Here is a 23,814-nt window from a genome sequence, read left to right as displayed (position 1 = left end):
CCCCAAATAAGTAATATAAATACTAAAATTGAGTCTCTATGCTGTTGACAGAGATCCTTACATATGGATTACTATTAATATATGTAAGCATAGACATTGCTATTTGTCTTTGACCCTACTACTCTAGATTACTTTTGAACCAAAGGGTATTACAGAGGAATTTTTTGTATCAGTGAAAACATAAATCATCGGAATCTCAATTTTTAAAGTTGCATGTGTTTAACATATTAATAAATATGTATAGCAGTAGTATGAGGCAGACAGATCAAACACTAGCACTTTAATTTTTAAAAACATGAAACAAAGGAGCCAAAAGTTATTTTCTTTCTGTCATGCTTTATTTGCAGACAAGTAGAAGTAATCTTAGGAGATAAGAATAGGAACCAAAACTGTGATTTTTATTGTTATAAATTATTCTCAGGTGAAAAAAATCCTTTTTACCAATGCAAGTGGGCATCCTGTTTGCAGCTCTGAGAGAGCTGCTATAAAACAGAGAGAGATTAAGTGGCTTCTCCAAAGTCTTACAGCCAGTGCATATCAAAGGCAGGTCTTTAACCCAGACTCTTCAGGCCTCAAAGTAAGCTGGCCAGTACTCCATGACTACTCTCAAAATAAAAACAAAGGAAAATTGAAGACTTCACTGGGACTAAAGGAAATAATTTGCAACAAAACTATTTTACAAATAAAAACTTATTTCTTCTTTCCCAGAGGCAAAAGACATTGAGGGTCCTCTTCATGTTGAAGTATTTTTTAGAATCCAGTCCACATATTCATCCACTTTGGTATAAACACCAGGGCGTCCTGGGCGAGCACAGCCTTCCCCCCAACTGGTTATACCCACCAAATGCCAGATGCCATTTTGCTGACAGGATAGGGGGCCTCCAGAATCTCCCTGTGTGAAAGGGAAAGAAAGAAAAGTTTTAAAGATAGAAGTCATTTCCAAGGGACTTCAACCCCAAAAACTGATCAGAGATTTCTGACATTGTACCTCAGTCTCAATGTTTCAGAATTTCATGTTATTATTTTGCCTTAGTTTCTAAGTTTCATATGTGAGCATAAACCCATGCATATGAAATAGGTAAGGTTTATCAATTGTGCATATACTATGTGTATATGTAAAATATATATATATATGTATATATATATATATATATACACACACACACACACACACACGTGTGTGTGTATGTATTATATGGGTACAAACATAAAATCTGGTCTAGAACACAACATGTATAAGTATACACACATACATATAATATATATGTACATGTATATATAAACATTTTGTTATTGTTGTTCACTCATTTCAGTCATGTCCAACCCCATTTAGGGTTTCCTTGGCAAAAATTATAAACTGATTTGCCATTTCCTTTTCTAGACCAATTTACAGATGAAGAAGCTGAGGCAAACAGGGTTAAATGACTTACCAGGGTCACAAAGCTAGTGAGTATCTGAAGCTAGATTTGAATGCAGACCCTTCTGACTCAACTGTGCCAAATATCTGCCCTCCTTATATACATACATGTTTACACAAATGAGACACATATGTATTTGTTTAATATGTGTATTTATATATACATATATGATCCTCAGAGAGTTGTTGTGAGAATGAAATGATGGAAAATCTACAAAGCCCTTAGCACTGTGCCTGACATGTAGTTCTATTAATAAATGCTTATTTTACCCTCTCCCCTCTCCCAACGTTCAAATAATTCCTGAAAGCTTTCTCTTATTTATACTCTTAATTGTTCCAAGCTTCCCCTGGTACCTTGCAAGCATCTTTCTTTCCTTCTTCATAACCAGCACAGATCATCTTATTGGTTATTTTGTGTTCTCTGTAACTCATTTGGCAATCTTCATTTGTTATCAAAGGAACAAAAATCTTCTGAAGAGTATCTTGTACTTTTCCTACAGTAGAAAATGCACAGACCTTGGGTTTTTAAGTGGTATAAATGATTTATTCTTAAGAATTATGTTATATGTGTATGTACAAGTAGAAATCAGAAGAAGCGTTACAATGACATTCTCAAGGTCTCTTTGGAATTGATTGTGAAACAAGGGAAGCATGGCACAAGATCATACATGGTGTGCCTACATGAAGAAGCCACTGCAGAGTTGCAGTAGCTCAAAAGAAAGATGAGATGCTTAAATTTAGAGACCTCTCCATTCCTCGAATTATTTAAGGAAGGAAAGGATGCATTCAGTTGTGGGGATCAGTGTGGATTTCACGTGTTACCTGAGCTTGGTCTTGAAAAGAGAGAGGAATTCATAAAGACTAGATAACAAAAAGAGGGAGTGCATTCCAGGTGTGGGGGAAACAACTTGTGTTAATGAATTGAGGCAGAAGATAGAAGATGCCGGACATTCAAGGAACAGGGAGTAGCCTAATTTGTCTGGAAAAAAATTGCATAAAGGAGATAAGCTTACAGTGAAATTGAAAAGGTAGCTTGCTGCTAAACTGCTCTATTAATTCTTTAGATATATGTACTAAAGTGACAACTAGATAGTTGGACCGAGAGAGAAAGCTGAACTCTGGGGATCCAGATAACCTGAGTTCTAATCTTGTCTCAGATTTTTATGAGCTAACCTCTTTTAATGTGTTTCCTCAACTGCAAATATAAGAGCTTGGGCTTGATAATCTTTCAAAAAGCTTCCACTTCTAAATATGACAAGGCACACACAATACCATTTAGATACCTCCTAAAGAACAGAGAATATGCTTTTGAATTTTTATTTTATTTTTAATTTATGGAACAAAACAAAGCATAACATTGTATAATTTTAAAAAAAGTTGATTGCACATGAAACTGCAAATCTATTATGTATAACTTGCTAAACCTTTTAAATATATCACAAAGTTATCATGTAAATTTATTTTTTCATATTTTCTTCCCCTCCCCATATTTTAACAGATCATATTTTAAAATATATTCATTACCTCTTTCTTTTGTGTATCCCCAACCAGTTACCCAGCAATTGGTATATGTAGTTTTTCCATCTTCTTTTGCAGGAAGGCATATGGGTTTCTGGAGACCTAAAATTTAATTTTAAAGTTTAGTTATTTAGGATGGGGGAAAAAAAACTATTTCTCCAGTAGAGATCCCCACTGAGCTCCCACCTAAAGAGTTTTCTAAATCTCTTCTTTCACCTCTTTGTCCTAAATGTCTTTATTTCTGCAAATAGGTCATGGAAAATCACAGAATTTTGAAAGGAAGGACATTTGAGTGATTTTTTACACATGGTTTTACTGAGTTCTTGGAGGTCACTTGACTTGTCCAAGTTAAAAGCAAAGACTAACAAGCCATCAGGATTTGAACCAATCTTCCTAATGTCAAATTCAGTGCTCTTTCTACTAGGCTACATTATAGAGGACTGGGCCTGATGTCAGGAAGATCTGAGTTTAAATCTAGTCTTAGACACTTACTAGTTATATGACTCTGAGCAAGTCACTTAACTTACGTCTTAGTTTCCTCAACTATATATAAAATTAGGGTAATAACAGCACCTACTTCCCCAGTTTTTTTCACATAGAAAGTACTCAATAAGGTATTATTCCTTCTCCCTCCCCCAAAAAAATTAGTTCCCATTTCTATTACTCTTTATGGATCCTAGAGTTGAAGTAGAAAAGACCTTAGGGACCACCCAGTCCAACCTTCTTAATTTACAGATGAAGAAACTTCAGACCATAGTGGGTATGTGATTTCTCCAGTGTCATACAAATAGTAAGTGTTGGCATGATTTGAATTCAAGTCTCTGATTCCAAGTCCAATATTCTTTGCAACTCCACCATATTGCCTCTACAAAGTAATTTCCTTACAATGATTCTATATTGTAGTTAGTATTATTATCTCCATTTTACAGATAAGAAAACTGAAGTTCAGAAAGGTTAACTTCTCCATGGCCACACAGTAATTAGCAGAATCTAGATTTTCTGATCTCAAGTCTGCTAGTCTTCCCGTGGCACTATGCTATCTTAACCACTGATTCACTATGTGACTTTTAGACAGATCATAAGCCTCTCTCTGTCTCGATTTTTTTTTCTTCTACAAAAGGAGAGGACTGGAGAAGATAATAGACTTTAGGGACCATCTAGTCCAACCTTCTTAATTTACAGATGAAGAAACTTCAGACCATAGTGGGTATGTGATTTCTCCTAGCTAATTCCATGATTCTATATTATTCTATATAAAACTTTCCCCACAATTCTTTACCCTTCTAAAATGTTAAACAATTAGGCAGAAGTTACACCTTTGAGCCACTAAGTCCTTTGAGCCTTTTCCTAAGAGACATAGGCGTGATCCATTCCCCAGGCTCCCATGCTTTCCCTGATACCAAAACAATTGGCCAGATCACCAAGTTGAGACCTCAGGATTGGTACTGTACAATATTACATGTAGGTAACTAATACAATATTTCATCTAGGTGACTAATATAGCTAATGCTTCCAAAAAAGTATTTACTTACTGGTATAATTAATCGGAACCTCAACTTTCAACAAGGCGATGTCATATCCGTGGTGTGCTATTTCATACTTTTCATGAATAATTATCTCTTGAACTCTGAAGAATGGAGTATTTCTATGTATCTCAGACTGGTTTACAATGCCAGCATAGACCCTTAAAAGTGTAGGAGCACTCTCTAGTCTAAAGAACAAAAGCAGAGGATTCAGCTCTTTTTCTTTTTACAAAATGTTGCAAATATTTATTGCTTTTAAGTAATTTAGAGAAACTTGAGTTCTTTAACTTGCCTTTTTTGAATGCCTAATATTGGAGGCTCCTGGTGGACTTGGGAGTGGGTAAACAATAACATAATGCTACTAAGCTTTACCAGTCACAGAATGTTAAGAACTAATCTCTTCCTCATATTTAGAAGAGACTCTTTCCCCTCCCCGGCACATTCATAGACAGGTACAAGAAATCTAGAAAATCTAGTCAATGCACTAGATAGAATGTCTCACCTGAAGTCAGGAAGACAAGTTCAAACCTGACCTCAGACACTCACTAGCTGTGTGATCCTAGGCAAGTCATTTAACCCTGTCTGCCTCAGTTCCTCATCTGTGAGATGATCTGGGAAAATAATTGGCAAACCAATCTCATATCTCTGCCAAAAAAAATAGTGCCATGAAGCGTTGAACACAATTGAACAACAAGGGCCTGAACAATATTCATGAATGATTTCTAGTTCAAGCTTTATCCCCAACCTACATAGTTTCTTAGTTTCTTTCTCTATAAACTGAAAAGTTGGCCAAGGTTATATCTAAGCTCTCTTCTAGCACTATGACTTTGTGAGGCTGTTTTTGTTTCATCTGGCTATACCTCTTTACCAATTCCTAGGGGTGCAGTCTAAATGGAGCCAGAAGCTAGGGAATATTCTTAGGTAGGAGAGACAAATTGTAACTCCTTAAAATTCCCTGGGACATTACCTCTTCAGTTTGGGCTTCTCTGTTTTGCTTCACCTTTACAAAGACTCCTCTGGGGAATGATTCTCTCCCCATAGGCCATGGATAAAGCTCATCAAAGAGGAGAATCCCAAGTGGGGATGTAGAGGAAGGTGGATTGGGACAGTAGAAAGAGCAACATCTCTGATGTCATGCGGGATGGGTTAAAACCTGGTCCCTAGTGCTTAATTGTGTGATATCCCTGGGCTGCAGTTTCTTCATCTATGAAATGGAGGGGGCAAAGTGGGGAGAATTGAGCCAGCTGACCTCTGAGGTCCCTTTAAGCTCTGGATCTGCAGTCCTGTGGCTCTCTCCTTAGTAATCTAGAAAGCATAGGATCTAGCAGAAGGAAAGGCTAGAAAAGAGAGTAATAATCTATGATTATATTGGGCAAGGTATGGACTCTCATACAACCATGCAGGTAAACATGGAAAGATGCCCAAGGATCTAAGGATTCTTGGGGGAGATGAAGGGAGTCCTGGGCAAAGATATTATAAAATTGAATAGAAATATTTTTCAAAAGGATAGGAAACTTAAAATATTGCTGCTTTTAGACCCTGGATTAGTATTTTCTCTTTGAAGCATTGCCCTAATCTAAGGGATTGGACTATATTGAAAGACATAGTTAGAAGACCTGGGTCGAAGGTCCAGTTCTAACATGCACCAGGGGTGACCTTAGGCAAACCATGTCCCCTTTAAAGAGTTGCCGCTTCCTTACATGTAAAATGACAGAGCTTAAGTAGGTGATAGCTACTGGGAAGTATGGTCTAGCAGAGGTTCTCAAACTACGGCCCACTGAGGACGTTTATGCGGCCCGCCAGGTTATGGCAAATGGGCTGAGGGTCAGAGACAGAGTGTGAGGTTTTGTTTTTACTTTAGTCTGGCCCTCCAACAGTCTGAGGGACAGTGAACTGGCCCCTATTTAAAAAGTTTGAGGACCACTGGATGGAAAGAGCATCAGAATTGGTATCTGAGAATATGAGGGCAAATATGGCTTCAATACTCAAGGGCTATGTGTCTTTAGCCAAATCACTTAACCTCTCTGGTCCTTAGTTTCCTTATCTGTAAAATGAGAGGATAAGACTAGATCACTTCCAAGGTCACTTCCAGCTCTGAACCTTCCAACTCAATCATTTTGTAATATATATTTTGAAAGAGAGTTTCATTAGCTAGTAATAAATCTCAACGGTGGGTATAAATTTGGCATCAAAAAAACAAGAAAAAGACTAACCCTTCAAGGCAATGAGCAGCTGTTAATATCCACTGTTTCCCAACGATGGATCCTCCACACAGGTGTTTCTGGATGGGGGAAGTGACATGTAAACTTATCTGCCATGGCCATTCAGCAAGAACCGAGTTTGTTCCTCCAACTATCTTTGATTTTATTTTGTTAGTGCATGCTGGAAAAGACACACATATGCAACAGATAAGGAGGCAGCCAGATAAATTATAGATGGTTGATAAAAAAGATGATAGATAAATGATAGTTATAAATTAGATCTCTTATTTTTCCTTCTATATCCTTTAATTATATACTTCCCAGACAAAAATAGATTAATTAATTGATGAAAAAGCTTTTAATAAGGATTTACTGTGTGCCAACTCTGTGCTAAGCTTGAGATATACAAACAGAAAGGGAAAAATTGCCCAAGGAGCTAACATTCTAATAAAGGAAAGCAACACATTTGGGTCCGCAAATTAATAGGGATTATAAGGGAATAATAAAGCAGATTGCCCTTCCCCAAAGTAATGGCATAATTGATTTGCTTACTGTTCCTAGATCAAAAGGTGGAAAATACATCAGTAGAAAGGTAGATAAGCTTTTAGAAACAGAATGGTCCATTCTGGGGCTATCTAGGAATAAATAGTCAGCTTGCACTGATCAAGACACCATAACTCCGGGTAGAAATATAAGGAAGAAAACTTTTTTTCCTCAAGTCAACAATGCAGCCAATATTTATTGAGTACTAACTGTTCATTTCTATTTCTGCATATAAGAATTAAGCAATCACGTGCATTTATTAAGCACTTGCTATATGTCAAACACTACTCTAGGTACTGGATTTACAAGGAAAAACCTAAGTAGTCTTAATCCTCAAAAAAGCTTATATTCTAATGGGAGAGATAACAGATGATAGACTGATACATACAAGAAAAATAAAAAGAAGATGATAGATAATCACCTGAGAGGGGCAGACCTGCTTTGTGTTTACATCTATCATCATTTACAGCTATCATTCTAATTAACAAGATAAGACTTATTTGGGAAAGCAAATAATGATGCCAAACTCTGTCATTGAGGCCCAGTTATTGTTTTTTTTTTTTTTTAATGATCATTTTAATTAGCAAATAGACCTTTAGTTCTGTCATTGCAGGATTTTTTAATTCAAGTAACATGTCACTTACCATTTTCCATTTTACATAGCCTTAATGTATAGCCAGAGATGCCTCCTCTTCCATGAAGTATTTTAATTGGGGATCCATTTGAAGACATTTTCAAATAACATTTACCTCTGAATGAAGGAAATAAATCATTATGAAGAAGAATGCCACTAAGGGAAAAGCATTTATGTATTTTCAAGCAGTTGAATAATTTTTCTATGTAGTATTTAAAAATCCACCTTACTTCCCTTTGTTGGATGTTTCTCCAGATGGTGAATATGTAAAAAATTGGCAGCGTATGGTGTCTGTGCACCTTTCTTGGCAGGTTGTATAATCTTTGACCTCAAAAATATCCAGTTCCTCTCCCAAGAAATCAGTGTTGGGATAAACAGAGCCATGACAAAGCACTAGATGGACAGCAAACACATATAAGCAGATTTGAGATAAAATGCATGTATTGGCCATATTTTGTGATAATTCTGTAGGTAAAACCCAAACATTACTAAACTGATTATATTGTTTACCTGGGACACTGTGTCTGCAGTTTAATAAGCTAAAACCTGAAAAGGCATTCTCCCTGGTGATTCGTGTACTTGGAATTCCACTTTGAGATGTTTTAAGAAGGCAAAGATTTCTAAAAGAAAGAATTGAGAATGCTGTTAAACCATATGACACAATTAAAATTCTTGCAACTCCAAAATATTTACTATGGTACAGTTTATGATCACATAGCCTTATTTTCCCTATCTATATTTGTGTTTTGGGAAAGGATGGAAAAGGGGAGATGAAGGGAACAAACATTTCTTAAATATTCACAATGTGCTATGCACTCCCATTTGGCCCTCATGACCCTAGAAAGTAGAGACTAATACTATGCCCATTTTCCAGTTGGAAAAAAATAAGACAGATAAAGATTAGTAAATGACTTGTCCAGCTATACACAGCTAAGTGGAATGTCTGAAGCTGAATTTAAATTCCAGTCCTATTTTCTACCATTGGGCAAAATTTTTATAGGAAGCAAAATTAATCTTCATCTATCTGATATCTTTCTATATAATTAGTATTACTTCTTTCTCCTCAAGAATTTTGTTGCAAGCTGAACATCTCATGTCACATGAAGGAAAGCAAACTGTATTTTGGGACATAAGACTTCAATGTGGAATATAATTCTCTTTTACTTTAGAAGGTCCATAGAAAGGAAATGATTTATATAGGATATACAAGTAGCAAAGGATAGAGCCAGTATTTGAGCTCAGGTCTTTTACTCTTCCACATTTGTTATTGTGAAAGAGAATATAGATAAAGCAGATAATGGTTAACAAAGAAGAAGGAATCATTAATGGTGGAACTTCAGGCATTAAGATGGGTTGATGATCTCTTGGGGTTATTTTTTTTCTGCTCCTGAAATCACATTCTTCCTACATATAAGTCTATCCCTTATATATGGACTAGGATTATGTTGGGTGCCAAACTTTTCTGAGGTTTCCTGAGGGGACAAGAGGAGAGGGATGATGGTGTCTTTGATCACTGATGCACCCTACTTTTATTAAGGAGTGATCAAGCTGAGTCCTCAGCGTACTGGCATGGGGTACCATAAAAATGTAATCTCAGTGTTTTTTTTCTTTTGTAATTATTTTAAAGTGGGATTTTTAAAAGAATTTTGAAATGTAGAATAAAGGCCTTTGGTTGGCTTTATTTTAAAGGAAACACATCCTACTTTCTTTGCCCTCTTACCGTTGGGATTCTGTAGGCCAGTTTTTAGATAGGAATGTAAAAAACAGGCAGTTAGGATGATGCGTACAAATACTTTGGCATACCCAAGGATCGGGTGTGAAAAGCCTGTCTTCATTGATATCAGCAAAAATGGTATCAGGGAAGATGTCCCGAATACAAGCTACAAAAGAGAAGAAATTTAACATTGCAGTCATTTCAGTGACAGTGAAATTCATTCATTCAGCATTTATTAACCACATACTTTGTGCATTTGGAAGCCAAAGATCAAATGAAAAAAAAATTATCTGCCTTCAACAAGCTTATATTCTAGTAGGGAAATTTATATTCAAAAATATATGAAGAAATGAGTTTGTACAACAACAACAGAATGAAGACAAACTAACAACTTTGGTAAATTTAAGTACTGTGTACCAAGCAATGGTACACATAAGTACAATAAGTACTTAATAAGTACTGTGACCAACCATAGAAAACTTAGGATAAACTAAGCCACACACTTCCTGACAGAGAGATGATAGATTCAAAAAAACGATGACAAACATATTTTGGACTTAGATGATGTGGGAACTTGTTTTGCTTGACTATAAATATCTGTTACAAGAGTTCTGGTTTTCTATTTTTTATTTTTTTTTGAAATTAGAGGTGAGATAAGGAGAAAAAAAATGAATGCATACTATTTTTTTTTCAAGGCAATCAGAGTTTAGTAACTTGCTCAGGGTCACATAGCTAGTAAGTATCTAGGGTCTGAGGCCACATTTGAACTCAGGTCCTCCTGATTCCAAAGTTGATGCTCTATCCACTGAACCACCTAGCTAGCCCAACAAATTAAAAAAAAAAAAAAAAAAAATTAGAAGGAGAAAACATTAAAAGACAGAGATAGAAGTTTGGTCTTGGAATTAGAAAAAATAAGCCAAAATCCCACCTCTGCTAAATACTGATTGAATAATCTCAGGAATCCCAGACACTTCATTAAGACCATACATTTTAGAGAATGTACAGATTTGCATTGGTAGAGATATCTTCACTAGGAGTTCCCTACACCCATGATGAAATCACAGATCCAGGTATATATAAGTAAATGAATGTAGTATATTTTGAGAACACAGTATGATTTGCTAATGAGAGCACTAGCAACAGGAAGTCCCTTAAGAATTCCCTAACTAGTGTTAAGAAACTTCTTCAATACACCGTCAGCATTGCATAATATAGTCTAAATAACAGGATTTTGTTCAGCATGTTAAAATGAGGGATAAGATGGTATATCTTTTTAACTTTTAAAAATAATACTTCTTTGATGAAAACTTTCCCATCTTTTCTCATCTTTTTTGTTATAGAATTCTAAAGGGTTTTTTTGTTTGTTTGTTTGTTTTTAGTTTTTTTTTTTGTTTGTTTGTTTGTTTTTGCCAAGAGATAACTTGGATGAAAGGCTCCTCAGATTAAAATCTTATCATAAGCAGTATCAATTCCCTTGTATTATCTGTCTATATAGCATTTATCCTGTACTATACTATTGTATTATCTATGTACATGCATCCTCCCATTAGATTGGAAGCTCCATGAGGGCAAGAACATTGCCTTGCCTGTTTTATAACTGGTCCCAATACAGTGTTTTGCACAAAGCAGATATGTAGCAGTAGTTTGTTATTGAAATGTTCTGTTAATTAGTTTTATATTTACAAGATAAAGTAGACCTAATGCACTCACACACATCCACACATATTTACCCATTTTAGAAACTGCACAGGATTTCAATGAGAATCCAGATACCACATTCTCACGCAACTCTATTTTTGTTGGGAATCCTGTTGTAGTATATTTCAACAAACACACCTTGCTAAAGAAAAGAAAAAAGAAAAAATATCACTCAGAAATGCATCAGCCCATAACTATATACTAATTATGTTCATAATGTAGTTAAGGTAATCCATAATGGTTGATATATTCTGAGTAACTGCATCATCCAATTATATCACACTTTTAAACATACTTTAAAATCATAGAATTTCAGTGTTAGATCATGTAATCCCATCCAGGGGGGAAATCCTTCTATACTATTCTGGGAATTCTATACTATTCTGGTCATCTGGCTTTTGTTCAAACATTTCCAGTGGCAAGGAAAGGCTCTTTAACCACACCATGCTGATCATTAGATCATACTGAACAATCATAGCATTAAAGGCTAAGGGGTCTAAAAGAACTTAGGAGTCATCTTGTCTAAATCGCTGACCTTACAAGTGACAAAACTAAGGCTCAGAAGATCTAAGTGACTTGAATAGGGATGTGACACAACCAATGTCAGAGAAAATATTTGAATTTACTGACTCCAGACTTAGCATTTTATCCACTATACCACATTGTGTCTTTGTAAGTATCATTATATAGTCTTACACATATGCAACTTTTAGGAAATTAAATATCAAAGATACTTATCAGATCTATAAATGTTGTATACAGAGCTGTTTTGCTCCTGTCATTTCTCCTGGAATTGTCAGGCAGCAAACACCATATGGACTGTTCCTTACCCCTGTCTGAAGCCACACTGGTTCTTGGTTGGAAAACCATCTTCCAGATGAAGAATATTAAGGAGAGTTCTGGCAAGGATCTAAACAGCAATGACTAAGAGAAAGACCTCCTGGTGATTATCATGGGATAAGGTTTCTTTTTCCTTTATAGAAATGGACAATGAAGACAACCTTGAACTCCTGAGGGAATCACCTTCTCTTGCCATAGAACCTGGAAGATTTGTCAGCTTTTGTATGAACAGTAGTGCTCCAGTCTTGTAATTCTTTGCTGAAGCAGAATCTGGGCCAGGCACTTACCCCACAAAAGAAATCTAATAGTATTCACAATCTATTCAATTGGAAATTCAATTAAAGAGAGATTGACTCCAACCTGACATAAGTGATGGCTTACTGAGAACAGTATGAAAGTGTTAATCCTTTTTCTCTAGACCCATGTCCTTTATCACTCAATAATGTGGCTCCATAGGTGGTGAGTAGTTGGAATGTGTCAGAGGTTCTCCACCAGCCAGCATCTCACTATCTATATGTAGATCCATTGGTTTCAGCAAATGGAGAAATTTCGAATGTTGTGGCCAAGTTCACTTGCCTTTGCAGTATATTTTCCAGGGATGTTCACATTGATGATGAGGTTAATGCATACATTGCTAGAGCTAGCTCAGTGTTACCTCCCAGACTGTGTATGGAATCAAGGGACTGAGTCCAGGAAGACAAAGAGAACCTCAGCTGATTGGGAATGCCAGGGTCCAGCTGTACTACAGAGATAGGACCCTGAGCAAGAAGGAGCCAGCACACCTGGTGGGTGCAAAAGCAGTGGGGAAGAATCATTGGACTACCTGAAAGCTATGACCAAAAAACCTTGACACAATAATGCAAGAAATAATCCAAGAAAATTGTCCTGGAATGATAGAGTATGAGAGGAAAGTAGAAATAGAAAAAAAGTCCACCATTCACCACCTAGAGAGATCCTTTCTGGAAAACACAAAGGGGATATTATTGCCAAATTTCAAAACTCTCAAAACAAGAAAAAAACAATGCAAATATGCTAGAGCTACAATTAGAATTGTACAGGACTTATAAGCAGCCACAATAAAAGACCACAGGTCTTGGAATCATATATACTGGCAATCAGAAGTACTAAACCTATAGCCAAAAATATCATATCCAGCAAAATTATCCACAAAATTGAATGGAAAAAAAGAATATTCAATGACCTTGCAGATTTTCAGAACTTTCTGTTAGCCAAACCCAAACTCAACAGCAAATTTAACATGTAAGAGCCAATATCAAAAAATAATTTCAAGGAATTCAACATGGAGAAATTGTGTATGTTTTTTAGATGGAAATATATGCTATATGTTTAAGATTGATATCAGCAATTGAATAGCTTAAAAAAAAAGATTGGGGCAGAATTTAATATAATCTGACTCTAAAAAGCAAAACCATCTAGAAAAAGGAAAAAATAGCAATTATACAAATGTGGTATAGAGAAAGAATAAACTCAGAGTGAGGAGGAGGGCTCATAATTATGAAAATCTACTCACATCAGGAATCTGTTGAATAGGTAAGTCTCTATCTATATATGTAGATATGTGTATATGAGAGAGAGAGAGACAGACAGACAGACAGACAGAGAGACAGAGAGATAGACAGAGACAGAGGAGAAAGAGATCTGATTTTAACAATAAGTTGGGGAGAAAAATAGCTGTTTTCTTTTTTCTGTATTTTCAATTCAGTTTGAGAAATAGTTCATAGATTCATAGCTGGAAAAGACCATAATGGTCTTCTGGTTCAATCTCTTCACTTTGCAGATGAAGAAATTCAGTCCCAAAGAAATTAAATAATTTGTTGAAGATTATTAAGGAATAAGAGGTAGAAGCATTTTTTTCTTTTCCCTGCACCATGTTTTTAAAACCCAAAAAGGAGCAGCAAGACCAATGAAAGCTGATTTCTGAGAGACAATAAAAATTTAGCCCTTATAAAGTGAGAAATTAGATACATACATATATACATACACACACAGATACACATATATACATATATATATATACATATACATACATATGTAAACAAAAATAGCTTTATTCAGTCATGGTCTGATTCTGTATAAAAGAAATAGTAAGACATGTCCTAAGACCATTAAAATCCAGGTTGGATAAAAGTATTCATTCTTAAATTGTTACTGTTAGAAGTGGCCTTAAATATCCAACAGCGGCATGTTACAGATAGGGAAACTGAGGCTCAAAGAGGGAAAAAGTCACCTAGATAGTGGCAAATGTGAGACTCAGCCCTAGTTCTGTTGACAATGTTCTTTCCCCAGCAGCATACTGTTCCTTTGTATGTTTTCTCATTCACATTTTGTGTATGTTTTGATAGTTTCCCCATTGCATTACATATCCTTTGAAGACATGGATTTATTTTCTGCATCTCTTCATGGAGCCTTGTACAATATTTTGCACTAAATAGACATTTCCTTCTCCTGATTCCTCTGATATTTTCAAAACCAAATAATTACTGAAGCCAGGTAGCCTCTCCATCCACTGGCATAATAGATAGAGAGCCAGACTCAGAAGATTTCTACTGAGTGCTACTACACTCAGTGTGATCCTAGGCAATTTAATTTCTCTTTCCTCCCAAGAAACTCTCTAAGATTCCAACTTGCAGATCGCCAATTGGCTTATAGAAATTTCTTGACTACATAACTCCTTGCCCAAATGAAATCTTGCGTCCAGAATAAGAAATATCAAATAATAACAATGACAATAATAAATTATTATGTAATGTCATATTGTGATATATTAAATTATTGATAAGATATGTTATAGGATACGTATATAATACAAAATGGCATGGAATTGTATAATAAAATATAGTATAATATAATTAAATATGTGGTATAATATAACATGATATAATTTAAGATGATGTACAATATAAATTTGATATTAATATAATATTTTAAAGTTAGTCCAGTATTTTATATATTTTTTTCTATCAGGATCTCTCAGTAACCCTTTAAGGTAGGTATTACATATATTGTCAAACCCATTTTACAGGAAAAAGATCTAAGACTCAGTGAGATAAGGTGATATCAGAAACACCCATCTTGTAAGTGGGTAGGATTTCCATTTACTTCTCTCTTGACTCCAGGCCTCTTATACTATCTCATGCTGACTGTACCTTGTACCACACACACCATGAGTCAACAGATATTTCATTTTCCACTCATGCCTTTGGGGAACCTCTAGACTCAGCTAGACCACTCACCGATGGGCCTCGCTGTGAAATGTCTGCGTGGCATAGGTAAAAAAGTGACAGTGGGCATCATTGGTACATCTGTCTTCACATTCTTGAACATTCATGGTAACAAAGGACTTGTAGTTCGTTCCTTTCATATCAAATCCTATGTAGATATCTGTGTGGCAAGCTGGATAAGCAGAAGAAGTTGAAATATTGTTATCTTAAGTTGGCTGTTATAATCACCATATATGTACCATATTGGTACATACAGTGCCAAATATGATCACTATAGTTCTATTTCAATAATTTCCTTCCCAACTTTCTATCCAGTTCCCCTTCCCAATTTCATTTATTTCTTTTTTTCATCTACATAATGTTACCTTAACACAAAAACAATAATAATTTAATGCTAGAAAATACTTTATACACTGGGCACACAGGTGTCACACACCTGTAATTCCAGCTATTGTGGAGGCTCAGACTGATGAATCTTCTGAGTTACAGAGGGCTAAGTCAATCAGGTGAGTCCCCAGAATAAAGGGTCCATTAGTTGCCTAAGGAAGGTCACAGATAGGCCCCTATCAGAAATTGAGCAGATCAAAGTATCTGGGCATTTCAGCATGGGATCAGACCTCTGAGTAGGTCCTCCCCTTTCAGCCTTACTAAGATGGAGAGACCTAGTTTTTTTCAAAGTACTTTATATACATTATGTCATTTGATACTATTCTCTCTTTTCCCCATCATTCTGCCTGAGACTTAGGTAATGAAATTATTATTATATCCATTTTATATGTAGGATGGAATTCAGAGTATTACCCAGAGTTTGCTAGGACTTGAACCAATCCCTCAATTCAAAATCCAATTTTTTTCAAGCTATACACTGCATCCCCAGAAAATAAAATATCATCAATACTTTTCAATTTTCCAACATACTAGAGTACTTCATTCACTGGCTTCTTATTCACTTTCAAGTAGGAGTGAATCCAGCACTACATTAAGGAATTGAATAATTGCTTTACTCTTATGGAAGATAACATAGGTGTTTTAGCCCTGGAGGAAACATATAGCTATCATTTCTCTGATATTAATTTGCATATTCAGTATCTTTTTTAGAAGGTACCCAGTTAATTCCTTTTAAGGGAGACCCTAAGCATGAGTTATGGCTAATCTTCGTCCAAGATGAGGATATAATTGGAGCTAGAGAGTATAAAGAAAGCTTCTTCCAGTCTCTTTGGGCCCGGGCTCTCTCAGTACAAAACCTTGTCCATTATAAGTCAAGAAGTCCAGGCCTATTAGTAACAATACCTCTACCTTAAGTTTATTCATCCTTTCCCTCTCATTTTCCCATTCACTCATTCTTAAAAGTTTATTGAATATTTATTATTTTAAGTCACTATGCAGCAGAAAGAAAGGTGAATAAATTACAATTCCAGTCCACAAGAAGCTATGTGGCAGAATGGATAAGTATGTTGAACTTGGAGTGAGGAAGATCTGAATTCAAATCTAGCCTCAGACATTTATTACCTTTGTAACTATGGGCAAGTCACTTAACCACACTCAGCCTCAATTTATTCATCTACAAAATGGGGACAATAATAGCACCTCTTTCACAAAGTTATTATGTGGCTCAAATGATATATATATATATATATATATATAAATTCTTTGCAAATCTTAAAGTACTCTTATCATTATTATATTCAGTTCTCTAAACCACCTCACATTTTATCATGCATTTATTTATTTGTACCATTAACAACCTTCTTGTTATTTAAAGTTATAACAATTGAGTAGTATAACCATGATTTCAAAATTTTTTATTATTCCCTTTTCATTTATGTTTATGCTGCTTCCATTGCTGATTATGTATTTCTTAAAGACAAAGACTTTGTCTCTTGTTTCTCAGGACTTGGTGCCATATTTTGTACTGATTAACGATGCATCTTTGTATCACTCCTGGTTTCTGTCTTCATTTCCATAGTCTTTTCTTTGTTTACTTATTTAAATCAGTGACTTAAATCTGAGTCTTTAGGGGCATATGAGAATAGAAAGAATAAGGCATTGAGAGAATAAGGAGGGCAAAATAAAATATTGATAACTGAGAATAAACGTATTCACTTTTGGGGCAGGAAGTAAGGTTTCCTGAACATCGGAGGTGTCATTGATTCCCTAAGTCCATATTTAGTTTATTCCTTCGAATCAAGTTAGTCACTGTAGAATATCAATAAAATATTTTACAAGAAAATAAGGACCCAATGAAGACTATCTTCATTGAGCCACCATGAATATCTTACCACTTATTTGATGTTGACATTGTTTAAAGGAATATCCAGAGATTGCTCCTGTCATGTTCACTGTTGGCAATGTCTCTGTGACACTGTCTTTCAGGAGGCATGCAAACCTATGTTTATAAAGTAACATAATTCAAGGGAAAGTAGTTAAAAACAAAACATGGATCCTGAAAATTAGCATATGGAAGAGCAAGGGGAAAAAAATGGAATCTGTTCTTATGTCTCACACTTAATCAAAAAGATTTTCTTAGCAGATTAATTTAAAATGACCTCCATTTCTATAAACATATGAATGTATGTTTCTATTCCTATGCATTACTACATGTACTCCCTATGTACTGAACCATATTGTTACCAGTACAAGTTGTTGCTAACTATGGGTTGCACATCTAAAATGAGATCTCCTTAGGAAGGAGATACAAGTGTAGGACTGCATTTTTAAGAGGAGATTATGATCTTTGGAAACAAAAAATAAAAAGCTATAACTCCAAATAGACTAATGGAAAATAACATGGAACCTTATCTTTATTTTTAAGATGAAAACATTTTTCTAAATAGAACCTAGGATATAAAGGAATATATAGGATATAGAAGATATGGGTTATACAAGGAAATAGAAACATAACATTTAGAATTGAAAGTGATGTTAGAGATCATTGATTGTGATCCAGTAGTTTTATATATTATAGAAATGAACATAATTTGAGAGTCGAGGCTGAGTAAGATGACAATGATTCAGAGAAAGGACATTTGTCATTCATAGCTGAATAGTTGCAGTTGCCACACTTTTCAAAATGGTCACACTAGTTTCGTGCAGAACATCTCAAAACAAAATCCTCCTCATTTCATGGGTCTCCTAAGTGACACACGGTGAAAGAATAGTATTTGATTCCCCAGAGTGACTTAGCATTATGGTTTAAAGAATTTTCTACAGTTTCATTTATTTGTGAGCAGTCAGTGAGACTGGGATAACTGCATGGTACCTTAAATGTAGCCTTAGTTGGAAGAAACTTGGAATGGCACATAGTAGGAACATTCTGGTATTTATGAGGACTAATCAGACATATAGTTATTCTAAAAAATGACTAAATATGCTAAAATTATTTCCAAAACCCACTTATCCTTCGAAAAACAAAGCAAAACTAAAAAAAAAAAAAATTAACACCTTCATAGTGCCCAGAATTCTTACATTGGACAATCATTTAGAATAAGGGATTAAGGACTTCTATTAACTGCTAACTTATTTTTTGTGACTGGACTTTTAGTCAAAAGTCTATTACCAATTAGCTGTGAAAATTTGGACAAGTAATTTAACCATTTTAAACCAATCCATCAAGAAGCATTAATTAAAGACCTCCTCCATTTTAGGTACTGGATTAGGAAGTGGGATTTTGTTTTCTTATTTTTGAATTAAAGAGTTGGACTAGAAGATCTCTTGATTCCCTCCCACATCTGTTAGAGTCTATGACTTGAAGTGCCTGACTTTTCCAGGGGGGGAAGAGATTGTGGGCAGATATTGACCCAGTGGCAATATCAACAGGAATAACTAGTTCATAATTTTCCCTATGGTTTTCAGATTATCTAAGGTCCTTTTCAATTTTCTGTCACATTCACTGACTTTAGGACTGAATTAAATTCATGAAATTGTCTAGTAAGTAACCTAGCAAAAACTTGTGTAATGGGGTCAGCTCAACTTCTTATAATTCCATTGCCCAATCCCAACCCAATGAAGAATATATGAGCACAGGTGTTTAAATATAGAAACATATATACATGTACATATACATGTATGTGTTTACATGTATATCCATCTAGAATCAAAATTAAAAATATTTACCATTTACTGGTATCTTCTGTTGATCTTGAAGGCAGAAAGCTGAAGAGCAAACACCTTGGATGATAAGTACACACTATTTGGCAATACTTGGCAGTAGGTGTAAAAATGGTAGCCACATCTCCACCCTGAAAGTATTTATCTTTATACAGCTGAGTCATACATTCTGTGATGGAATAAATTAAACATCTAATTAGAGAGTTTCTTTCAGAGGAGATGTTAGATAGCTCCCTTTGACAGTTAACTAAACATGAAATCAATTAATCAGTCAATGGGCTGCAATTTAATAAGAGCTTTCTATATGTTAGACACTGTTTTAGCACTGCACATTTAGTAGACACTTAATAAACGCTTGCTAATTAACTGATTAGAATGACTCAAAGTCCTAAAGAAACTTATCCTAGGTTACATAAGATTACTTGATCTTAGACCAGAAGCCAGTCACTATTAATAAACCAATTCCTATTCTCAAGGAGCTTAGATTCTAAATATTTATAGATGTTCACTATATATAAAGCAAATATATTCAGAATAAATATAAAATGAATACAAAATCATTTAATACAAGTAAATTAGTCAAGAGAGAGATACTAGTGCTTTGGAGGATAATAATAATAATGAAGGCAGTAGGACAACTAATAGACTAAGAGATGTTAGAAATTAGAGAGGGGGGAAATGTTTAACGAAGATGTAAAATGTAACAATACACTCATTGATTAGGTTTATGCCTTGGGGATCCGCAGGGATCATGTGCATGTGCTTAAGTTGTCCTCCTTAGGTCCCTCTGAACACTGATACTTAATTTCTTACTTCAGTACACAGTATGAATTCTGTAGTCATCCTACATTCAAAAAGTATTCATTCTTCTTGCTATATAACTATAAACTATATGACTATAAAATGACTATAGAAAATCACATTATTAGTGTGAAATCCATCTATTAAGAACATATGATTTAATCTGTGTGGGATATTATTATACTAGATTTCTGTCTTTAGCCTAGTTACACCACAAGTAAGCATCAGAGATGGATCCACTGGATCTAAATCTTACATATTCTGTGTCTAGCACTTTATGGCTTTCTACCTTTCTGTTGAAAATGCATTGAATAATATCATGAATGAAACCATTTAAATTATAAAGTCATCCATCATTAGGATATGAAGCATAAATAAAACTTTTATTGAATTGTGTCTATTGCTCTGTTTTCTTGTTAATTGATTTGATAATTGAATCTTGTAAGGGGCAACAATGGCATACAGGAAGTAATCTTGAAGCAATTTCTTGGTGATCTTAGAAAAAAATCTCCAATTACTTTACTTCCTTGCATTTTCTCCCATAAAATGATAATTTATCTAGATAATGATGGCCTTGGGGCAGAGAAAAATTCTGAATTGCATTCCTAAATCATCAAAGACAGATGTGTCTGCCACATTTTTACTGTCAAGTGAATTTTCTTGAACTCTAATTTTATAAACATAAGCATGTGATTCTAATGACCATACTCTCTGACTCATCCAAAATATCCCTAATATCTGTTTATGCAGAACTAATCAAGGTTGGCACATTTTAATATGGAAACAATGGTGATATAATTAAATTAGATGTAATGTACTTCCTTTTTTAAAAAATGCAAATTATGTCCCTTCATTTTTCTTTAAATGGTTCACACATAATTAAATTGTTTTCAAGTTGTGGACATCAAACCTAAGTTTGAAGAAGAGACAGGAGAAATAAGTCTGTAGTTCTCATCTCAGACAAATAACCAAAATGATAATTTGCATTTGATAATGTTTTGAAGTTTGTAAAGTATCCTCTGTTTCTGTCTATCTGTCTCTCCATCTATGGTTCTGTCTCTATCTCTCCCTCTTTTTCTCTCTGTTTCTGTCTATCTCTCTGTCTCTGTCTTCCCATAACTGTCTATCTGCTTCTCTTTGTCTGTCTCTATCCTTTTTGTCTGCCTGTTTTCACCTCTCTCTATCTGTTTCTCTCTCTGTCTCTGTCTCTCTTCTTTCCTCTGTTTCTCTGTCTCTCTATCTCTGTATCTGTCTTTATCTCTTTGTCTCTGTTTGTCTGTCTCTCCATCTATGCCCCTCTTTTTTCTTTGCCTCTGTCTCTGTCTCTATCTCTCTGTCTCTCTAATTCAGTGTCTCTCCTCTTTCTATTTCTCTCTTTCTTTCTCTCTGTTTCTGTTTCTTTATCTCTCTCCCTTCTTCCCTTCCTCTCACCGTCTCTCTCCTTTCTTCTCCTCCCTCTCTCTTCTTGTTTCTTCAAACCTGTTCATCCTTTGATCTTGTGAACTTGCATGCCTATAAGTGGAATCAATTATTATATTTCAGAGAGACAAGAGGACAAGAGGCACATTATTAAGTAAACAGTGCTCCCAGCTCTTTCCTGCCAGGGGCAGCCTCGGATTCAAGTTTACAGTAGTAAATGATGTTTTATCTCATAACATGAGCAATCCAATTCTTGCCAACACCCCTGAAATGGGCATGCTCTTCTGGGTAAAACAATAGACTCTTTGGAGGTGCTTGTAAAAGACACAAATTCCAGGAGAATAAAAATGTCTTCCATTCTTTTAAATCCATAGGAGACTATTCTCTACAAATATATGTGGGTTTCCAAGCTATTAGTAGAGTTATCAGACAACTTCTAGTCCATAAAACTTATATTTTAAAATCAAATCACACTTACCATTTGAAACCAAAGCAAATAAAATGGAGAAATGAATCATTTGATAAAGCCAAATCATTCTGAAAAGAGAAACACGTAGCATTATTGGGGGAGAATAAAGTTATTAACTTTTGATAAACTTATCACTATGCTGATTAACAGATGCAGAAATTGTAATGAAAGAACTGCAGTTATTGAGCTAGATTTTTTTCCTAATTACATGAGTGATTACCTGATATCTAGACTCTGTGCTGACTCTACTTTCAAAGAATCATGGAAGAGAAAGAAACCTAAAGAGGTCATCTGTTCCTCTATTTTGCTCAACATAAATGATTATAACACTGTTACCCAAATCTATGATACTTCAGGCCAAATCAGAGCCTTCTTTCTTTCCTTCTTCCCTATCGCCCTCCCTTCCTTCCTTCCCTTTTTCCTCCTTTTTCTTTCTTCTTCCTTTCTTTTTTCCTTTTACCATCCTTCTTTCCTCCTATCCCATTATTCTTTCTTCTCTTGCTTCTTTCCTTCCCTCTTTTCTCCTTTCCTTCCTTCTTTCTTACTTCTTTCCCTTTTTTTGATCTCTTTTGCCATCTCGGAGCTCTCCCTATTGCAATTCATCAGTGAACTCTTCATTCTCCCTGTGGTACAGCACAAGATTTTACTTATGAAACTTATGTTTGAAATTTATTAGTAACAGTAGTCCTTGAAGACCAGCATAGCATGTCAATAAAGAGCTAGCTTCAAAATCAGAAAGATCTGGGTCCAAATACTAGCTGTGATATGTAAGATATCACTGTCAATGCCACTCCTAAATATGGTTTGAATCAGATTAAAATGTAATTGGGAAATATTTAAGAACAATAAAAAAAGAAACACACAATAGAATATAGATAATGTTAGTGGGTAGATTTCTAAGTCAACATGAAGCCTTAGGGTTATGGTTTAGCTGGCCCCATTATTATTATTTATATTATTGATCCAGATTTCTTTGTGGAAGTAACATTAACCACTCACTGCCCAAGGCAACTTTCTAAGTCAATAGATGTATATCAGATCCCCATTTGCCTGGCCAAAAAAAAAAAGGTTCTTCAACGACCCAGATGAAATCATGGACCTGGTCCCTCTTCCCAAAAACTGTTATGATGTTTAAAAAACTAAACTATAACTATATAATATGACAGTTTAATGCCCTGGGTGAGTTAAAAAAAATGTTTTCTCTAAGCATTGAAATCAACTTTTCTATGAGAAAGTAATTAGAGGCAAAGGAGAGAATCCCATGAATAAAATTTGAAATTCTAATTATTAGTCATAAATGATGCCAACACTTCCAATTGGCTAGAGCAGTGCCACAATCCTCCAAAACTTGGCTTATTTAAGATTAGTTTTTCTTGTAAGGTGTACGATGTCCTTCAGACCAAAATGAATTCATAAATACCAGTTCAGTTAATGGTTGGTAAACAAACTAAGAAAATTAATGATATAGGTAGCTATATTTAACTCTAAGATTTTTAAAATTGTTCTAAATGAAAAATGAAATAATTTGTAAAACTCTGTACCTGAAAGCACAGCTGTATTCCTATTTTGCTTTTAACAGCTCTACAATGAAGAGGTTTCCTTTCCACCAAAAAAGTACACAAAAATCTCTTCCTAGCATGCTCAGTGCATACCTCCGAGCAAAGTTCACTTGATTTAAATATTTGCTT

The 23,814-nt window shown here is 35.0% G+C and overlaps 1 protein-coding gene across 1 annotated transcript; it reads right to left on the bottom strand.

The window, feature by feature from the left end:
• Nucleotides 1-319: 319 nt before the first annotated feature.
• Nucleotides 320-23,714, bottom strand: F11 (coagulation factor XI). The gene is made up of 15 exons (XM_074272546.1): nt 23,668-23,714; nt 22,136-22,194; nt 19,444-19,606; nt 17,610-17,716; nt 15,343-15,502; nt 11,281-11,390; nt 9,557-9,716; nt 8,347-8,456; nt 8,067-8,229; nt 7,847-7,953; nt 6,672-6,840; nt 4,468-4,646; nt 2,942-3,037; nt 1,772-1,911; nt 320-892 (listed from the first exon to the last, which is right to left on the bottom strand). The coding sequence occupies exons 2-15, from the start codon at nt 22,191-22,193 to the stop codon at nt 734-736; spliced, it is 1,881 nt and encodes a 626-aa protein (XP_074128647.1). The 5' UTR covers nt 22,194; nt 23,668-23,714; the 3' UTR covers nt 320-733.
• Between the last annotated feature and the right edge of the window lie 100 nt (nt 23,715-23,814).

The sequence above is a fragment of the Sminthopsis crassicaudata genome, chromosome 6 (genome assembly GCF_048593235.1).
Source record: "Sminthopsis crassicaudata isolate SCR6 chromosome 6, ASM4859323v1, whole genome shotgun sequence".
NCBI lineage: Eukaryota > Metazoa > Chordata > Mammalia > Dasyuromorphia > Dasyuridae > Sminthopsis > Sminthopsis crassicaudata.
Note: the sequence above shows the minus strand (reverse complement) of the source record. Positions and strands in the feature narration are given on the sequence as shown.

Excerpts from the sequence above, each read along its gene's own strand:
- F11 (XM_074272546.1), bottom strand. The coding sequence starts at position 22,193 with ATGATTTGGCTTTATCAAATGATTCATTTCTCCATTTTATTTGCTTTG. Across the intron at positions 17,717-19,443 it reads ACAGAAGATACCAGTAAATG|GTTTGCATGCCTCCTGAAAG; the intron begins GTAAATATTTTT and ends TTATAAACATAG. Across the intron at positions 3,038-4,467 it reads GGTTCCGATTAATTATACCA|GTCTCCAGAAACCCATATGC; the intron begins GTAAGTAAATAC and ends ATTAAATTTTAG.